Source organism: Corvus brachyrhynchos, unplaced genomic scaffold, assembly GCF_000691975.1.
Source record: "Corvus brachyrhynchos isolate BGI_N302 unplaced genomic scaffold, ASM69197v1 scaffold56, whole genome shotgun sequence".
Classification (NCBI taxonomy): domain Eukaryota; kingdom Metazoa; phylum Chordata; class Aves; order Passeriformes; family Corvidae; genus Corvus; species Corvus brachyrhynchos.
Window position 1 is genome coordinate 4,191,662 of NW_008238664.1, and position 20,166 is coordinate 4,211,827.

At 52.6% G+C, this 20,166-nt stretch overlaps 2 protein-coding genes across 5 annotated transcripts in view; one reads left to right on the forward strand and one right to left on the reverse strand.

Moving 5' to 3' along the window:
- CDC42EP1 (CDC42 effector protein 1) overlaps positions 1-6,971 on the forward strand; it is an 8,144-nt gene extending 1,173 nt beyond the window's left edge. The window contains exons 1-3 of one of the 2 annotated variants that reach the window (XM_017737854.1): positions 1,548-1,687; positions 2,623-3,507; positions 4,510-6,971. In XM_017737854.1, coding sequence (XP_017593343.1) covers positions 3,063-3,507; positions 4,510-5,303 — 1,239 coding nt within the window. In that variant the 5' untranslated portion in view covers positions 1,548-1,687; positions 2,623-3,062 and the 3' untranslated portion in view covers positions 5,304-6,971. Of the gene's footprint in view, positions 1-1,547; positions 1,688-2,622; positions 3,508-4,509 lie in introns of those variants that run through there. The other variant, XM_008636430.2, reaches the window with a different exon arrangement.
- An 891-nt stretch (positions 6,972-7,862) lies between these two features.
- On the reverse strand, positions 7,863-14,030 carry LGALS2 (galectin 2). 3 transcript variants are annotated; one of them, XM_008636431.2, is made up of 5 exons: positions 13,941-14,030; positions 13,739-13,842; positions 9,567-9,649; positions 9,196-9,355; positions 7,863-8,053 (listed from the first exon to the last, which is right to left on the reverse strand). In XM_008636431.2, exons 2-5 carry the CDS (start codon positions 13,742-13,744, stop codon positions 7,907-7,909), a joined length of 396 nt encoding a protein of 131 aa, XP_008634653.1. In that variant the 5' UTR covers positions 13,745-13,842; positions 13,941-14,030; the 3' UTR covers positions 7,863-7,906. The 3 variants fall into 3 exon arrangements, with proteins under 3 accessions (XP_008634653.1, XP_017593344.1, XP_017593346.1); XM_017737855.1 differs by lacking the exons at positions 13,739-13,842; positions 13,941-14,030 and adding an exon at positions 10,099-10,201; XM_017737857.1 differs by lacking the exons at positions 13,739-13,842; positions 13,941-14,030 and adding an exon at positions 10,042-10,131.
- Between the last annotated feature and the right edge of the window lie 6,136 nt (positions 14,031-20,166).

The window sequence follows — 20,166 nt, forward strand, 5'->3', positions numbered from 1 at the left end:
TATTTCCCCCCCCTTTCTGGTTTCCGCTCTCCCCAGCAAGCAGAACAGCTCTGCCCGTTCCCAGCTAGTGGAAAACCAGTGGTAACCAGCTGAACTCACGGGGGATATGGGGGAAGCCAGGCTGGGAAGAGGAGGAGGAGGAGGAGGTGCTGGCGGTGGGTCTTTGAAGGCAGGGGGCTTCCCAGAGGAGGCATGGAGGGAACCAGAGAGAGTATGCCAGGGAAGGGGAGGTTGTGATGGGCTGTGGGCTTGCTGTGCCAGGAATTGGCAAACACGGAGGGCTGCCAGAGAGAAGCGGTGGCACCCGGACAGAGAGATGGCCAGGCAGAGGGGTCCCTTTGCCCAGTGGAGGAAAGGACAGCACAAAGGTCACCCTTTGCCCGCAGAATCATGAGTTTCCCTGGCATGGAGGAATCTGGTTGGGTGAAGGGGAGGGCTCCAAGGGGCAGGGAGTCACACCAGGGGCAGAAGGAAAGAAGAGAAAGGGGGAGATTGGAAGGAGGAAAAGCTCAACAGGCCTGCCAGAAACCTGCCATCCAGGTAGGGTTGGGCACCAGCTGCTTCATTCCCTCCCTCCCTCCCTCTCTCCCTCCCTCCTCTCCCAGTACCTGCTGCCTGCCAGCAGGCAAGGAGAGCCAGGGGCCAGGAGGTGCTGGCTTGCTTCCCTGTGGTGACCAAGAGACAAGGAAGGGCAAACACTTTCCTCCACCCCACTCCCTCACTCAATAGTTCTCCAGATAGGGAACAAGGGGATGCTCTCCTCCCATATCCCCCCTTTTCCTTGCCTCCTCACCCCACCCCAAGGTGTGATGTCCCCCATAGGGGTCTTCAGGGCAGCTGTGTTGTGCAGGGGACCTGGGGTGGGGTAGGAGGGTCCACTCCTGAGAGTAGCCCTGCCTGGTGCAGCACATGCTAAAGGGCACAATCCCAGAGCCTCACTTGGGGTTTCTCAGGGGCTCCAATGTGCAGAGGAAAGGGAAAACTTGAGGGCTGTAGCTCACCTAGTCCCCTCTCCCAGGGTCACATGCTTTCCTGGGACATCCCGGGGACAGCTCAAAAATATGGTTGCATCTCTCCCCCTATAGTCCAAGACCCCAGCTGTGCTGCAGGGACCACCCTAGCAGCTTCCTTTGCTCTCCAGGAGAGCCCTGACCCAATGGCTATGTGTGGGCTTCTGCCAGAGAAAGGAAATAGCCCCCCAGTTTTCCCCTCACCCCAAATCTGCCACATGCCTGGTTTGTCCTGGCTGTGAGGCAGCACTGCCTGGCCTCTGTGGACAGGAGGAAGACATGAGCTGCATGAGCTGGGGAGCTGGGGGCCAGCAGGAACCCAACCTGCCACCATCCTGTCCCTGCTGCCACCCCAGGAGGCCACTGCCACCCCGGGGAGGCAGCCAATGGTGCTGGGCGCTGCTGGGGGAGGTTTGTTTTCCCTTCCCCAGTCATTAACCCCTGGGAGATAAGAGGGGCCCTGGGTGAGCAAACAAGGCCAGGGCAAAGCAAAAACACATCTAGCCGGCCAGGAAAGCAATTTCGTGTCCAGGACTCCCCTTCGTCAGAGCCTTTGCCCTCCTGGCACTGCCTGGCTGCTCCAAGGTGATGCATGGACAAGCAGGAGAGAGAGGCAGGAAACGTGGCAGGGGGAGCCATGCAGCAGTGGGGGTCCCAGCACACGGAGATTGAGAGAGGTGAGGCTCCTGCATCCCCTCTTGGCATGCTGTCCTCCACAGCCAGCCCTGCTGGAGGGACCCAGCTCTGTCCTGACCCCCCAGCCACAGAACTATCCAGCCAGAACTGGACAGGGAGGGCTACCCAGGCCACTGACACTCTGAGATGCCCCACATCTGAGTCCTCTCCTTTCCCCAACTCACCCTCTCCTGCTTGCTATGCACACCAGCGGGGGATCTGCTGATCTGAGACTCCTCCCCACTGACAAGGGAGGTCAAAAAAGCTGCTGCTCCCTGCTGAGCCTCTGGGACCCACCTGAGTGCAGGGACCCACCCCACCTTCTCCTCCAACCTCAGGCAATCACCTCCCTTGCTGTGCCTCAGTTTCCCCTGTCTGCAAAGCAGGTGTCCTCCCCATGCTGCTGACTCCCTGCTTCTCCAGCATGTCTGCCCAGCACCCAGGGATCCAGCCAGCGAAGGACAAACAAAGCAATATACAAATATTGCATTTTTGCTTCCCACCACTCCTCCCCGAGAAGCACATGGGCCCCAGGCCTCACCCTCTCCTCAAGGGTTCATCTGAATAGCAAAAAGGAGGGAGAGGTTTCTCGCCCCAGGAGCTGGGGCAGCCAGGCAGGGCATTGCTCTGGGAGGAGGTTCTGCCTTGGAGGGAAATCCTCAGCCTGTGTTGTGGCATGGGTCTGGCAAAGCTGCTTTGCAGATGGGAAACTGAGGCATAGTGAGTTAGATCAGCAAGGTGAGGGAGAGCACATGTTTTTGGAGGAAAGCCTTTTTCTTCCTCCCCAGGAGAAGGGCCAGGTGAGGGGGCAGCCAGTAGCAACCTCCCCAGTGCCTTGTGCACTGCCTTTATCCTCCCCAGGCAGTTCCATAGATACAGCCAATGGGGTTGGGAAAATCCTGTCCAAGGGCTTCACTGCTCCTCTTGCCTTGTTTAGGTGGCCAGCAAGGGGATCAATGCTTTTGCCCTGCCATTCCACCCGAAGCTCTCGTCGTTGCCTGCTGCCCCATCCGTGACTGGCTCCCACTCACCCAGCGGCAGCAGCAGACAGTGGATTAACCTCTAAGTCCACGACAAGACACAGCTTCCAGTGACCTCTGCAGAACGGGGGGGTGACCCAGACTCCCCCTGGGGACATCTCCGTGCCACCGCTGTCCTCACCACTGAGGATGTACCCTCTGAGGGTGATTTCATGAGCGTGACGTAGCGCAGGGAAGCGGGAAACCTGCCGAACGCCAAAGTGACACGAACTGTTACCCCGAGAGCATGGGAGCAGGAGCAGTGGGGAGGCTGGGGATGTGACAGACCACCCCAGTGCTGGAAGCCTGCTGAGGGCTGATTTTGGCGCTTTTTCAAAGGCAGGCTGAAGGGTGCAACATGAGCCTGGGGAAGCTGCCGGTGCTCAGCTGGGTGTCAGGCTCCCATGGCAAGCGGCGGCTGAAGTCGGAGCTGACGCCGGACATGATCAGCCCGCCGCTGGGCGATTTCCGGCACACCATGCATGTGGGGCGCGGCGGGGACGTCTTTGGGGACACCTCTTTCCTTAGCAACCACGGCGGGGCTGACACGGCCAAACCCAACAGCTTCTTTGCCCGGACGCTGCGGCACGTCCGCCGGACACCGCTGAAGAGACGGGGCAGTGGGGGCCAGGCGGGGGCCTCCCCCGCGCCCCCAGCCATCTCGCCCATCATCAAGAACGCCGTCTCACTGCCGCAGCTCAACGAGGGGATGTATGATGGTGCCAGCAGTGGCCGGGGCTTGACCAGCAAGTTCTCCTTCAAAAGTGCCTCCAACAGCTTCTCCAAAACACACCAGGCCTACGGTGAGTGAAGCGCGGGGCAGAGGCTGGTGCCCAGGTACTGAGCATCCTCTGAAGCCCTTCTCCATTGCTCCAGGCCTCAGTTTCCTCCTCAGTGAGGGACTTTAAGTTCTCAGGAGAGATGGGATATTTAAGACTGCCCAGTCTTGACGATCCCTGCGAGCAGATAATTCTAACCTTCCTCTGAACCATGGTCCTTGCTCCTGCCCCTGGAACGTCTCAAAGCAGGGCAGGGATGGTTTCTCCATTTCTCCCCCTCTCCCGTAGCCCCACATAGCTGGCAGCCTGTGTAGTTGTAAGGGAGTGCTCCCCATCTACCCCCAGCCCTACACTTTTCCCTTGAGCAGCCTCCCTGAGGAGGCCAAGAAGGTGCAGGGACAGTGGAGCAATTCCCTCTCCAAGGTTATGAGGTCAAGAAGACCCACAGCACAACCTTCTCCACCTCCACACAGATATTCCAACCCTGCCCTTAGCTGTGCCAACCTCTACATCTCCATGTGCTGCTCCTTAGGGGTTCCATCCACCCTTCTCCATCATGTCCACATCCCTCCCTGCCAGCCAGGGTGCCCTTTGGGGAAGGGTTGTAGGAAGGACAGGACATCTGTGTGGCTCCTCTCCAGCCTCACAGCACTGGGCTGTGGCTCAGCTTTTCCCCAGGGAGGGAGGTCTGGAGCAGGTCTCAGGGTGGGGGTTGGATCTGGGGGGCCTGCAGCAGCCGGGGGAGGTGGCCGGGCTCAGAGGGAAAGGCAGGCTGAGGCAATGCTGCCATCTCCTGGTCTCACCTGCCTGGCTCAGCCCTCATTGCCATCTTACCAAGCCCAGAGCTCACCTGGCTGTAATTTTAGGCTTTGGAGATGTCCACAGAGACACGGACCTGTCCTTTAAAGGCCAGTGTCACTGACAGGAGCATGACCTGAGCCATTTTGGCAGCCGTGTCCCTTACCCCCTGCAGAAGTAAGTCAGGCTTCCTCCCTTGCCTCACCAGCCATACCTTCTGCCTCACAGGGCTGGAGTCTGGATTTTGTACCATTCCTCGTGTCCCTCGCTTGGAAAAGGCCCAAGAGAGCACCTTTGCCGGGGAAGATGAGCTGGATCGCTCCGACTCCCTGCTGTCCTTCCGCCTAGACCTGGGGCCCTCCCTGATGAGCGAGCTCCTCCAGGTGATGAGCTTCTCTGAAGCCAATGGGAATGAGGTGGGGGAGGATGGCCCACACCTCCTGTGTGATGAGGGGACAAAGGACAGAGTCCCTCCAGCAGTGGGTGCATCCCACGAAGAGGACAAGGCAGCATCCAGCTTCTGGGACCACTCCAGGCAGAGCAACCTGTCGGGGGCCAGCTCACTGCCGGGTCTGTCGGTCCATGCCAACGGAGAGGCACATGCCATTGAAGGCGCTGCAGCGAACTCTCTCTGGGCTTCGGGGCCAGGGGCAGCACCCAGAGGGTCCCCGTGGCAGGGGCGCTGGAACGACTGCACCATTGAGGCTGGAGAATTTGACCGAGCAACGCAGGTCCTGGCCCGCCACTATGGTGGGACCAGCACCCCACGGAGCTCGGAGAAGGGTGAGGGTCCCCGGCAGGCCCGGACACAGATCCTGTGGGAGAGCCCCAGCAGCAGCTTGTGGGGGTCACAAGTGACAAGGGAGAGCCGGTCACCCGAGGCCAGCTGGAACCAAGGAGAGGAGGAGGAGACCAAGCTCTCCAGCCTGCAGGAAAGCCACAGTGGTGCCCGAGGGGGCCGCAGCAATTCCTTCGAGTATGCTGATGACGAGGAGGAAGAGGACGATGAAGTCAAGGTGTGAACGGCCATGCCTCCCATCACAGGCCCCACCACAGACACTGGTGCCGGGGTCTTTGCCCTCCTCCCTGTGCCCCACCTGCTGGTGCCAGTGTCATCAGCAGATCCAGTGGGTGACCTCCTCGTCAGGTGAGGGCACTGGGCAGGCTGGGGAGGGCAGGAGGAGAGCCCATCTCCTGGGGGGCTCCCTGGGGCTGGGCCAGGCTGCTGCAGAGGGCCAGTGAGCACCACAGAGCCAGGCATAGCAGCCCTCTCCAGCCTCACGGCCATTAGACATAAAGGAACATTCCCGTGTGCCAAAGGAACCCCAAATCCTTCCTACCCCGTCCCATTCTCCCCAGCAACCTCTCTCTCAACCCTCAGCTTGGCTCCACCAGGATGTCTGGGGATGTACTCCATCCTTCCAGTGACGTCCCCAACCATCCTCTGCAATGGCACTGTGACTTTCCAGAGATATTTCCACCAACAGCTCTGGCACCTAGGGGATGGGGTCTCCCCAGCTCCAGCTGGTGGAAGACCCTTCAGTATAGCACATCTATCAACAGGGGGAGGTCAGCTGGGGTCCTAAGGGGCAGACAAACCCCACAGAGCTGAGCTTTCTCTTTTCCCCTGCCCCACCAAAAGCTGTGTGCTTGGTATTCAGGTGAGAGCATGCACAGAGATAATCAGGAACCTTTCCACTTGCCTCCTGCTGCTGGGCATCACTTAGGACAGCTTCTTTCCTGACCCGGACTCTTCTCAGCAATTGAGGGGAGAGAAACTTCTTGGCTGACTGATGGCAAAGGCAGGTTGTCAGGTCACCAAATTCTGCAGTTCAGGCCCTAAAAATCCCTTCTTTTCCCCCTGCCTCAGAACAAGGAGACTCCTCTGCAGCCCCTTGGTTTGTGCCACCATCCTTGTGGTGGTGGCACAGTTTGTGTCTCCATCCTCGCCCCCCTCCCTGTTCCCCACACACATCCCTCTTTCCAGCGCACCCCTTCCCAAGGGTAACGTGGACCATGGCTAACGTCCCTCGCCGAGTGGCCCTGGGTGACACAGCCGCCCTGGAATGAGCTGCCCCCCACGCTGCCCCGCGTGCAAACTGGCCCTCATAGAAGCGCCTTTGTGCCATGGTGTGGAGCCGGCGTGCTCGGGGGCTGAGGTCACCGGAGGGACCCTCACAGGACCCCCCTTGTTCTCTGGAACAGGAGGGGGTGTGCAGTGGGGGGAGATGCTGGGCCATGGCTGCAAGGCTCTGCTCCCACACAGCTCACCCACCACCCGGCTGCTTTTGCCAGGAAGCCCTTCAGAGCATGATAAAGAGCTCCGGGGTGTGCATGTACTGCACATGGAAGTGCCACTTGCAGCCAGGCCACCAAGGTTAAGGGCGAGCCCATGTTCCCCAGCCTCCCCAAGAGGCTGCTTCATGCCAGCCACCAGCAGCAAGCCAGGGCAGGCACCAGCTTCAAAAAGTCCCCAGGTCTGGCCACTGGCACCCAGCAGGATCAGCCTTATCCTCCCTCGCACCTTCCAGAGTGAGGACCTGGGCTCTCAGGACGAGCTCCCCTCTGGCCTCTGCTTCCCAGACCATAACACAAGACCAAAGACCCGTATCTGTGGAATTATCCTTTCTGCCTCCTTTCTGTACCCCATGCACTTATTATTGTCCTTATTAAAACAGTTTTGATACTAACTTCTCTGGTGCATCCCCTTGGCTGCTGTGACCTTATTGTCTTCCTTGCTATGTCTGCTGGAGCCCCAGCCGCCAGTCTCTCCATCCTGGGCAGCGAGGAAGTGGAGAGGGAGGGCAAGGACACCGCCACCTTGCCTTGGACCAGGCTCTCTGTAAGATGCTCTTCTACTCTGCTCTCCTCCCACCCAGCCTGAAGTGTCCCAATGTTTCCTGTCACACATCAGTCTCACTTCAGGCTAGTGAGATACTTCTCAATTAGAGCAGCAGCATGTAATAATCAGGACCATTTGCCTGTAGTCCTGTGCAAGGAGGTACTGAGCCACATAACTCAGCCCAAATCCCACTGCCTCCCCTGCCTCATTTTTGCTGAGTAGGATCCTCTGCTGTGGAAATGTCAGAGTAATGGCTAACCTGACTGGAATGTGCCAGCAGATAAGTGAGGTGAGGTAAAAGGGAAAGTTGGAGACAATCCCTGATCTGTGGCAGAAAAAAAATGGAGCACCACCTGTGCTATCATCCCCATGCTACCTTTTAATTATGCACTTTCGTAGCACCAAGTGCCACATCAAATGCCACTTCATTCACATTTATGCCTTCCGTCCCATTTCTCCATCCCTCCTTCCCAAAAGCTTGGGTGCGGGAAGAAATAGAGCATTATGAAAAGATTACACAACCAATCAGTCATAGTGTCCCCACCCTGAACCCCACCCACAGCCTGCTTTGGCCTACCTACTATCCCTTCAACCCCACGGCCTGTTTTGACTTGGAAAGTATGTGGCATTATCCAACAATGGCTTCTTTCCTATTGGTGGGAGAACCTTGGGCTTTGTCAGTGCCTTGCACAGAGCCACAGAGTTGTTGCAGAAGACAAAACAGCTGGAACAAGCAGTCTTCCACTGGCTGGGATTTTTATTGGATCTAGGAAGTGGTGCCCATCAGCTCAGCTTGAAGGAGATCATCTTGAAGCCTCCCACGATGCTCATGAAGGTGATTTTGCGGTAGCCGTGCCGGTTGGGGAAGTGCACTTCATGGCCATCCGGCAGTTTCACACGGAATTTGTCTGACAGCATTTCAATTAAGAACTGGGTGAAAAAAGAGGAAGAATGGCAGGAATTGGGGGAAAGGAGGGTATTCAGAGGTCAGCATCGAGGCAAAAGGCCTGACTGTTACATGCAAGGGTCAAACATGTCCACTACAACCTTAAGCAAGGTGCTGGGGTTTGAGGTGAGGGTGATTCGGAAAATGACCAGTTGATGTCAAGGGTCTAAGGAGGAATACAGACTATGATTGGGGACAGGATCTCTCCTGAGGCTGTTTCAGCTACTCTGATTGTAAACTCAAGCAGCTAAATCCAAGTATATCTTTACATGTCTTTATACAGCATATGGAATGTGTACACCACCGTTCTGCTCTGAACAGGGCAGAATAAACCTGACCCCCAATGCCCTCAGCAGCTCACCAGGACTCAGAAAAAGGAGCTTTGCTGATAAACATGCACAAGCAGATGACAAGAATGCATCACTGGTCATTGCAAACTAAAGGCAATGTTCCCCAGAGCCATCACCTCACCACCCCTTCCCCAAGAGCCAGTTCTGTCTGAGGAAACAAGCTTCCTCTCCACAGCTATAGGAACTGGACTACTCCTAAATGCAGCCCTGTTAATGATTTGGGACATCAGATGGGGTAGGGCAGCAACGAGAACAGCAGCCCTAGCAGGAAGAGAGAAAGGACAGATTGGCAGCGTGGATCCAGGAGTAATGAGGACAGAAGAGTTGAGGGGGAGAGGCTTTTGGACATTGCTCCAAACTCTGGGTTGCCTTAAAGCCTGTGTTTACATAGGGAGGGAGGGAGAGAAATAAGGTAGATAGCAGCAAGATCCTGCTTCTTGGAGACTCCCTTTACTTTCATATAAGCCCCAGGTACACTCACCTGCTGGGCAGGTAGAGGGGGCCAGGAAGCACTTACAAAGCATGAGACAGACAGGACTCACATAAAATTCCCAGAAACAGCATTGTGGTTTTGAAGAAGGAGTGAAAATGGCAATCGGGACCAAAAACCCAGAGCATGAGGGGCCATTGTGAGGGAGCAGGAGGTATTGGGTGGGACTGGGAAAACTGTGGTATGGGAATCTGCTAACCAGGGGCTTCCCCTCACCACACATTCCCCACATACCCCATGCCCCTACACACACCACACATACCCCAGGCTGGCACAGACCCCTCACCTTGACAGTGCAGCCCCTGAAGAAAGGGAGGTGGCTGTCACGATGCTCTGTCTGCCAGGCATTAGAGCACTTGGAGTTACAGACGATGACAGACTCATTGAAGCGGGGATTGAAGTGAAATGCCAGATCTCTTGAGCTGCAGCCAAGATTGATGCTGAAGCTGTAAATGAGCATGAGGAAAGTCATATGCATGGACAGGAGAGGGTCTTGGAAGGTTTGAGATCCGGCACACATCTCTGCACCTAATTCCTTCATCAGTGTTGCAGGTGACATAACAACGTGCTATTTTGTATCTGGCAACCTTGGAAAACCACCTCCCTCTACAGCCCACCTTCAACCCTGGCAAGCCAAGGTGGTTTCTTTGTACTTACCCAACAGTATCAGGAGATATTTTGCCCTTCACCTTCAGGGTGTTCCCAGGCTTCATATCCAGGTTTAAGATTTCCATATTTCCCTAAGGCAGAGAAAAATAATCTGTGGGGCTCCTTCAGCCATTCCTCCTGCCTTGCCACCGCAAGTGAGAGGGTGCTGCTTGGAGGCATCCCACCCAGGAGAACATCTATTGCTCTCAGATGGTGCTCCTCTCATGACCAAAACCCTCCATGCTGCAGGTCTTGCACAAACTTCTCATTCAGGGAGAGAAGAGTGGGCTGAGTGAAGCCCGCAAGAGAGAAGAGACATCAGAGAAAGAAGAAGTGAAAACAGGCTCTTCCTCAGCAGAAGGAAAAGACAGCAGAGATACAAAGAGGGTTAAAGCAGAGGGGCACTGCCCAGGGTTTGGTGGAAAGCTGATGCTGCCCAAGAAATGAAAGTGGTGAGAGTAGCTATGACTTGCTGGTCTCTTACTCAGCCTCGCTGAGCTGAGGACCCTGGGTGACAAAGGACAGGAGCAGCAGCCCTTACAGGTATCTTCCTCAGAGGGCAGAGCAACCAGGCAGGGAGACACCAGCAGTTTAGCTCAGAAACGCTTTGCATATAGGACTGTAGAGCCCTAAACTTCCCTGTGGCTTACACATTAACATGACCCCTGCCCCTGCAAAGCTCCAACAGCTGCTATTAAGCCAGAAGGCTTTGATCCAAGAAAAAAGCTTCCATATGTACATTTCTCACTAGGGATTCCAGGAAGTATCAGCAAGTCCCAGCCTCCTCGGTGGGCTCCCAGTAGAAGGACTATCACACACAGCCCTTAGGGGTGCTACTTTAGACAAGACATAGGACAAATATCTTCCCAGCTGACCAAGGAGGTGTGACCACCACTTTCACTTCTTTCCTGTGTGCAACAGCTCAGCCAAAAGAACATTCCAGCTCCTTCCTTTTCTGGCAAGAGGCAGCTCCAAAATCCACACCAGCACACCAAAATGGTCTCCACCATCCTTCACCACCGTGCTCCAAGGAAGGGCTCAAAGGGGCTTGGAGGAGAGGACAACCAACACATCCCCTCTAGATGGCATGAGCTATGAAGTGTCCTTTGCAGGAGTGACATAGTGACATCCAAGCTCCTTCCCTTCTTGTGGCTCTAGGTTCAGCCCCAGCTGTGTGGATTGCAATACCACTATGTGGGAGCTCTCTGCAACCTCCCATCCAAGCTCCATCTAGACCCAAGCCTTTTAGCTTGAGGAGCCACACACATCAGTTCAATAGTCCCATCCACCCTAACCTTTAGGGAATGGGAACATGAGACATGGGAATGTTGTCCTCACAGGGGAGTATCACCCTTGCTGTCTTCTTCCCAGGCAAGAGCTACAAGTAAGTCAGTAGACAGTGTCCCTGATCTGTAAGACTCCAAAAGTGGAAAAGGGAGAAGGAGGAGGAGGTCAAGGCTCAGGAGACCAGTAATCCCTTAGTCCCCCTCCCAGGCCCTGCAGAGAGCACCTGAGGGCAGCTGCTGCACAGACAGCTGGGAGACAGCTTCTGCCCTTCCCTAAAACATCCAGAAGAAAGGAGAAGTAAGTGCTGATAAGCACTCCTTCCCTGGAGGTGTTTCCCACAAGCAAGAGCTCATAAAGTCCTACAGGCTTGGGAAATTTGTTTGCTGTGGAGGACACTGAAACTGTTGGTGAAACCTCCCTGGGCTGAGCATGGAACCAGCAGGAACCAGTGCTGGGGGTGCTGTTTTCTGGTATTGAGTCTCCTTCCCACCACGCTGCTGTGTCCACGGCACACCTGTACACACCTTCACATCACACTGCTCCCCTGCAGCCATCCCAGGGATAATACAGAGCCCAGGGTCCCCTTCTCAAATATCAGAGCAAAACTGAATGGCTGGCTAAATTGCACAATAACTCACTTTTTACCTGGGGAGTAAGGATTTACTGTCTGGAGGCTATCCTGGGTATTCCACAGTCTTAGTAAATATACCCATGAGAAGAGGGTCTTCTACAGATTCAGGCAATAGCAAACAAGCAGTAATTGCTTATTTTCATTAAGTATAAACATATTAAACCAAGGCATATCTTTCCAACACAGTTTATAAATGCCATACTTGTTAACCTTCATTACTTGGTTAAATTTGTAAACAAAACTTACAGATACTACATCCCCAAAACAAAGTACACACAAAAGCTAAAATGCTCAAAGTTGGGATAGGAGAATCCTTAGCTCTAGGCACAGTTTCTAGCACACAGGATACCTATAACCTGGGAAAACCATAACATGGAATTGCTCAGTCTCTGTCTAACCAGTGCACAGTGGGTTATTAGGAGGGCATTATCCATCTGATACTAATTGGATGGCATTTTCCAGAACCATCTTTCACTTCCCAAGCGTAACACAGAAAACTTTAATTCTGTCACCACCCTATCAACACCTGCAGCAGTGGGTATTGTTAATCTAATCAAGTCTTGGTTTAGATTTTGGCTTTGCTGTGCTGGTATAAATTTGACAGACTCACCAGGGGGGTTCAGGTGGCTTCCCAGAAGTTGCTCCAACCCATCCCATATGGCACCCATCATTTCCTATTTCCTGGGCAAATTCATAGCAGGTAGGTATGTGAATTTGGTCTCTAGGTGGTTGTGCCACTGCTGCAGTGCCATCCATTTGTGTGTGATCTGGGGCATTAGATACAAACATTTTCAGCCTGTCTGGAAGGCCGTGAAGGGGAGGACTTAATCTGGCTGGATTGATAGGAGCTACTGTTAGGAATCGCCTTAACTGATGTCTTTCATACATTGTTTAAATGCATGCTGCCTTTTGCACAGAGGCTGCCAGATCTGAGAATCCTGTAGTTTTAAACAGTAGTAGGCTTTCCTGTGTCCTGTGGGTCTATGCCCCCAGCCCAGTAGGCAGCTCAGGTGGTTAATGAGTAGTTACGGTTACCTGGGGTAATAATTAAAAATACTCTTTGTCCCCAGAATCTCTCTGCCTCTTCCTCACTCAGCACAATCTGATCTCTGCCCGTAAGGGAAACTTGTATTCAGTTTCATTTCCCCTGAACATCTAGAATGTTCTTCCAGCAATGTGTCTTTCTCTGTGGGAAACAGAAGTGTGGGTTTCTCCACCCCCTCTCACCAGCAGTTTCTGTTTCAATTAAAGGCTGAACTTTTACTGCCATTGGGGAAGGGTCAGAGTCTTCCTCTAAACTATCATCATTGTACCAAATGTCCCCATCCCATGTTTCAGGATCCTCACAATATACCACCCTATAGATGTGCTGGACTGAATTAGAGGATGATTCATGTGTGATTTTATCAAGTAATTTACTTAGATTTTTCTGCATCTGTTTTTCTCATCTTTCAGCTGCAGACAGTAGTTTTTGTAATTGTTCATTTTTATTTAAAATAATATCTACTAGTTTTTACAATTTCTCCTGTCTCTCTTTCTCAAAAGACAATGCTGTTCTAAGAACCACATTTTCTGACTTCAAAGTCATAAATTCTACATCTGCAACACTTTCGGGTGGCAGGAAGCTTTTGACTTCCCTTTGCAAGCAAGATACACAAGCTCCAAAAACTGCACAAATAACTTACTTTCTTACCTTTAATGGGCAACTTACCTTTTCCTCATCCCATTTTTCGTTTGGCCTGCAAACTACTAATGTGGTCAGCTATTGCCTGTAAATTATCACAATTAATTTGTGCCCATTCCAAACCCTGGAGGAGAGAGACGACTACCAAACTTCTCCAGGAGAGAGGAAAACTTTAGCCTTGCACTGGTCACCCTTGGTAACCATTTTTCCTTCGGTCTCCCTCAGAGGGAGACAACCTGGTCACACCAGGCAGGAGAAAGCAGTCACCCACAGAGGGACAGTAAAAGTTACAGTAAAAGTTTGGTCAATCTCCCTTAGAGGGTCAATCTCCCACCAGGAGGGAAGAACAGTAAAAGTTTGGAACCATTAAACAGCACTTTGGGTCAGAGAACGGTGATGCCAATTAAAATGTTGGGATTCGCTGTTGAAGTCCTCTGCCCAAATTAAGGTGCAAAGGAGACTAAATGCCAGTTCAACAATGCTGGCTTTATTTTACAAAATTAATCTTCTATGGAAAAGAGGGAGCGAGAAAAAGAGAGGGGGAGAAGAAGAGAGATAGGGCAAGTAAAAGGGAGTCACCTCCATGGTTCCAGCAGCGTCCTCTTGGTCCTTCTGTGCCTTGGGCTTCTTGATGGTAGCGTCTTACCCAGTTTCACTTTTTGCCTGAGTAATTGTTACGCAGTCTGTTATGTGGGTAAAAAGCAGAGGTAGAAGTGACTTTCAATTCCTCATTAGCACATGAGGCATGAGTAGATGTGGTTCCACCATCGCACATACTCACATCTTAATTCGATGGTCACCGGAGGTCTCTTCTGAGGGTTGTGTGAGACAAGTTCCTCAAAAACCAAGTGTCCTATTTGTAACCCCATTTCCTGCACTTGCACAGTAGTTTACTTCTTATCTAACACACTGCCGTTGAATTTTTATCTGAACTGCAAAGCCAAAACTGAAACCTTGCTTTCTTCATGGTTTGTGCATAGGCACACAAGTTCACCACCAAGCCCTTGCTTAAGACATATGCTGCAAATTACTAACCCTTTCCTTAGAGCTGCCTGGGAGGGAGAGCAGCATGTCTCTTACTGTGACCAGTTCTGGACTCCTCAGCAGTACAAGGGAGATGTGGAGCTCCTGGAGCAGGTCCAGCAGAGGGCTACAGAGATGATGAAGGGACTGGAGAATCTCTGTCATGAGGAAGGGCTGAGGGAGCTGGGCCTTGAAAAGACACGACTGATAGGGGACCTCTCCAATGTCTATCAGTATCTGAAGGGAGGGTGTCGGAAGGATGGAGCCAGGCTCTTCTCGCTGATGCCAAGCAATAGGACAAGAGGCAGTGGGCAGAAGTTGATACACAGGAAGCTCCACCTGAACATGAGGAGGTGCAGGTGACCACACATTGGAACAGACTGCCCAGAGAGGTTGTGGAGTCTCCCTCACTGGAGATATTCCAGAACCATCTGGATGCAATCCTGTGCCATGTGCTCTGGGATGACCCTGCTAGAGCAGAGAGGTTGGGCCAGATGACCCCCTGTGGGCCCTTCCAACCTGACCCCTTCTGTGATTCTGTTTGAGGGATGAGTAAAGCTACCCGTGCAGAGAGTTGAGTGCAGAGCCACGACTACCACAGATGGATGCGAGAACATGCAGAGAGGGAGACGAACAGGAAAGAGGCATGAGCTGCTCAGACGGGGGCCATGAGATTTTATCGAAATAACATTTACCCCCTCCTACAATGCTCAGCAGGGGCGTTCACCCCCCTTTTATTTGCCACTGGGAACAATAGCGGGAAACCAGACAGCAACTCTGCCAGCACTGGCGACTTCCTTTGTCTGCAGAGCTGGTCAGACACCAGCCCTGTGCAGATGGCCTCCCTCACACAGGGGTATGTGCTCCCCACATAGGAAGGGGATGAGACTTTAGGGACCCCAGAAGAGCCAAAATTCTCCACTGCAGTTGGAGGTGGTGATTGGGATGATGAAAGGAGGGTGACAGGGGCAGGTTGATACTTCCCTGCTGACACTGCAAAGCAGAAAGCCTGGGGAAACAATGATAGCATGGGAATGTAAATCCCAAAGAAAGAGGAAATCCGGCTAAAGAGCATCTGCAAAAGAGGTGGAGGATCTGTGCAGTAAGGAAAACATAAACAATAGCTGTGGAAGCTGGCAGCCACTGGTGCAAAGGAACCCTCCACCCCCCAGAGAGATGATCCTATACTAGGGTACCTGACTGGGAGTGTCCCTCCAGGGCCACAGAGATGTTTACCCTGGCTGGAGGGCAGTTGGCTTGTACTGGTATGGGACACCCATGTTCACATCACTGTCACCAGAGGAGCATTTGCTGCATTCCCAGAGGGACAGCAAAGACCCAACAAGTAGTCACTTGGTGTGAGGGTGGGGGCCACATGCAACCCAAGGGCAGGGCAAGCTTCCAACAGGGAGCAGGCAGGCCTGCAATTTTGCATGGAGAAAACAAAAATACCCCAAAGATATTTTAAGGAGGGAAGAGCCTAATGCAAGCATGTTGGCTTTCAGCCAGAAGGATGGCAGGGCAGGTCCTCTGAAGCGTGCTTTCACCCCATAAAATGCAGCAGTTCCATTTGCAGAGGTCCCACATGGTAGATTTTGGGGTCAACAATCTTTCCCAGCCTTCCTGCTAGTCCTGAGGAGACCTCAGGCCACCAGGAGCACCAATGGGATCTCAGGAGCCTTGGGGTGCCTCCAGACAGCAGCACCTCATGCACCATGGCCTAGAGCTGCCACCTCTACCACAGGGCACCCACACAGCTGTTGAGAACAGACTGAATGCCACCCTCTGCAGCAGGCTGCCAAGATCATCAGCAGCATCATTGCTGGCAGCAGTATTTATTTTGTTTTCTTACTTGGGCAGGAGATAAGCCAGCTAGGTGTGAAGCCCTGAGGAAAACCACAGATTTCCCCACTTCCCAGCCAAGGTAGACTCAGCGGTTTGAAGATTCTCAGGGCCTTGTGGCAGAGGCAGCCCCCAAAATCCACACCAGCAGGCCAGAATGGTCTCCACCATCTCTCTCAACAGTATTCTGAGGAAAGGCCACAAGAGGCTCAGAGGAGAGGGTAGCCAACACATTCTTTCTAGACAACATGAGCTATGAACAGTCCCCCGCAGGACTGACATGGGTCACCACCAGAGAAAATGCTCAATCCAGAAGGCATGAGGAAGATAGAGGCAGGCAAGGCAGCCATGCTGGGTGCATGGATGCACGTGCCACTGTCCCCACATCAAACCAGGCTCTGCCAGAAGAGGGGAGAGATCCTTTTAGCACCCTCATGGAAGGCTTGGTGCTAACTAGGCACCAAAGAAGTGGCACTGGAGGACGACGTGCAGAGGGGATAAGGTGCCTGTCTCATATTGCACTCCAGGCACCAGGGAGCCTGTGCCTTGGACCAGGCATCAGTGTCTGCTCAAGGCAAAGGGAGCTGGAGAGACCAACCATGCATTCTTTCTCAGAGTAGCAGCTGCTTACTCTGCTATTATTTCCTACTGCTTCATATAATTTGTACTCCACAGCAAGCTATTGTCCCTTTCCACTGGCTATTTATTTCCTTGAATAGCCTCTGGGGAAAGATTTCAGTGCGGGAGTAAAGAAAAAAGAAAAACTCCACACAATAAATCTCAAGCAGTGACCTGATTTAAACCATGTTCTCTGACCTCATCTGGGCCCTGGTTGCGGTTCCTCACGGCAGTTGTGATTAAGCCCTGTTTCTGCTTTGGTTTCCTCCCTTCATTAAGCTTAGAGGGGAATGACCCCTGCCTTAGAGGGCTGTGGGGTGGATTTTCAGAGGCCAGGGCTCAGGATACGACTGAGAAGAAGCTTCCACCACCTCCTAATGGAGATGCTCAGTCCTACACCTGGCAGTACAGAAATTCCTGAATAGGACTGGCTTCCCCTTTAGCCAAGAGTTGTTGGTTGGGCTCTCAGCAGACAGTGCTGCCACCGACACCCAACCGATCCCTGAGCTCTGAAAGCCAGCCAGCTTCCTAACGGAGGAGGACCGAAAGAACAAAGTGTACTTACCTCAGCCAAACACTGAGGTAAGCAAGAGACTGGGTGAGCAGGTCTGTGAATCTGAAGGGTGTGTACAGGAGAGGATTGTCCAGGAGATGCAGGAGAAGCCAAAGCAAGGATGAGCACAAGGAAAATAGTGCCCAGGAGCACTAAGCTCCTGCCTAAGATGTTACCCAGAGAGGGATGGCTCCTCTGGAGAAAGCACTGACGTCTCCACATTCAGACCAAGTAAAATAGGAAGGGAAAAAGGATGGGAGGCTAATCTCCAGTCACCCCTCCCACCTCAGCTCCCTCACAGTGCATCATCCAGAGCATCTGTGGGAGGCATGGAAGTAGCATCCATGATCTGAACCTGAGGGAAGACATTAGAGGCCATCAGCATCCAGTAGGGTGTCCACAAAAATCACCCCTCTTTAGCTGTAGGGTGCAATTTCTCTTCCTTAGGATGTGGGGGGAAAGGAGTAGGAAGGACAAAGATAGCTGAAGAACTAAAATGTGGGGGAAAACCCACCCCTTTCTTCAGGGCTAGGGGCAGCAGTGAAAGGGGGAATCTGCATCAAGCAGTGGTGCAGATCAAGGGCACAGGGAACAAGTACAGCCTCAGACTCCATCTGTCTCCCTCCTTTATGAGAAAGGTGATGGTGCCACAGTGACTGGCATCTCCCATCTCCATGGGGAGCTCAAATGTGCTCTGATGGATGGTTTCCAAGTTATATCCTTGAACCTTTGCAGGGGATGTCTCTCTCAGGCAGCTCTGAAGTCTGTGGAAACATTTTTGTGTGGTCCGAGTTGTGCGCAGGGAAGGGGAGAAGGGTGGTTCATTTGCAAGGAAGCTGGCTCATAAGGGGATGTTTTATCAACCCAAGCAGCAGATGAGTCACGTCTTCTATGTCCCCAGCTTGGCTGAGGGGCAGGAGAATGAACACAACTGGCAGAGGGCAGAGAAGGGAGGCCAGAGGACTGATGACATGCCACCCAGTTCCATTTCCAGACTTCATTTCTCTAATTCTTTCACTCATGGGTGCATGCCAGGAATGCGGGTTGTGGGAAAGGCTTTCAAAAAACACGCCTGGAGATAAAAATTCACTTGTGTTGAAAGCTTCCCTACTGGAAAAGAGAAGATGTATAGAAGGCTCACAGCTTCCCCCTCTCTGGGACTTTTGGGATTGCCCAGCTTTACCTACATCTTCTGGATGAGATATTATTAGCTTAATGGGAAAAGGATCTTCCAAAGAGCCCTCCACAAAGGATCAGCTTCATGAGGTCTTATGGCCCACTTGCATCTTCCATCAAAAGATTAACATCTCCAACAGTTTTATCTTACCATTGAGCAAGGAAGTTGGTGGCTCCCTCATCTTGCACATGAGGAAATTGAGGCACAGGCACCCAAGTTCACATCCAAAACCAACTCCTCCTGTTTGGATTCTCATCTTAAAGTTTCCATGGCCACAAAATCAAATCACATTACTTGGCAAACCTGTGCAAAAAGCTAAAAGGAAGCTGTGCTCCCCTAGCTGATACAGCTGGAGTAGCAAAGATGCCAATCTCTCCTCACACCATCTACTATCAGCAGGAGGTACTGAGGCATTCAGTGCCTCTGGAAAATATCAGCCCTTGGGTGGGTCCAATTAAGCCTGAAAACCAGAGGCATTCAAAGAACAGAAGCCTTCCTGCAGTGGAAGCCATGGGACTTCCAAGATGCCCCAAGCCCAGCTTCGCTGACTTCAAGGGGACCATTTCCCACAACGGAGACAGCATGAGACCAGCTGGCTCGAACTAGAATAAGCAAAAAAGAAATGCAGCATTGCACCATCCACAAAAGGTCGTTGGGGACCTCCCTCCACAGAGCTCTGAGCAGTCATCCTGGATTCAATCCCACAGCACAGCAAGGGCGTGAAGTGAGAGTGACTGCCTAGTCTCCATCCTGCACAGGGACAAAGATGCTGCAGGACTCGCTTTCAGCGTGTTTCTCACGGGTTCCAGTGCTGAGCCCAGGCAGGTTGGACAACTCTGAGGACTTGCAGGAATCTTTCAGACAAGCAGAATCCATCTGAGTCACACGCACAAGGCACAATGCCAAGGGTGGCTCATCTACTGGAAAAAATAAAGAGAGAAAGAAATGCTAAGAGAGAAATAGCAAGTTTTGAAAAGCCACAAGAATTAACAGCTCATAGGCTGGAAAGAAGGGGAGCGAAAAAAAGGTCTGTTCTCCCATGCTCACGTCAGTAAAGCCAAGGATCCTTCATCCACTAGGAAGCAGCAAGCCACCTTACCACACATCAGCTTTGAGAGCATCTGAAGGGGCAACCTACCCTGGATCCAAGGCCGTGACTGAGGTCTGCAGAGGAAGGGGTTGTCAAGTCAAAACTATCTGTTGCTGCAAAATCAGCTTGAACAAACTCCCTTTGATGGCACTGCAAAATGAAACAGTAAAAACCAAACCAGATGAAAATGGGAAAGAAAAGCTGCCAAAAAAAAGGGAGTCCAAATCCCCAAATGACTGATTCGGTGCAGGAAATGGGCATCTAAAGAGGGAACTGCAGGCATCTGAAGGAGAGCTAAGAAAAGATCAGGCCCACACAAACAACTCTCCGTATCCCTCTCCTCCCACTTTCCAGAGGGAAGGGCACCAGAAAGACCTGAACCCACAGACCTTCAGAGTGAGACACGGGGAAGAGCTGGGCCACGGCACTGCCCCGAGATATTTCATCTGCACAAGGTACTACAGGGAGCAGGGCAGCGGGTGCTTCACACTGATGGGACACCTAGTCTCCCTTTCCAGGACTACACTGGGCACTAAGGGACACCCTGTCCCATATAGGCATCCTGTCCCTTCTCTGGACTGTGCCCATGAGCCTCCACTCTTGTTTCTGACCCATGCAGCCAGCAGTACATAAGCCTTCGCTTGAGGACAGTGGATGTTTATTTTGCATTCCCAGCAGTCATGCCAAGCTCTTTGTTCTTTCTG

Bases quoted from the DNA above. Each gene is read 5' to 3' on its own strand.
- LGALS2 (XM_017737855.1), bottom strand. From the start codon at position 10,170: ATGCAAAGCGTTTCTGAGCTAAACTGCTGGTGTCTCCCTGCCTGGTTG. The intron at 9,356-9,566 runs GTAAGTACAAAG...GCTCATTTACAG, and splicing joins ATATCTCCTGATACTGTTGG to CTTCAGCATCAATCTTGGCT. The intron at 8,054-9,195 runs GTGAGGGGTCTG...TTTTTCACCCAG, and splicing joins TCAGGGGCTGCACTGTCAAG to TTCTTAATTGAAATGCTGTC.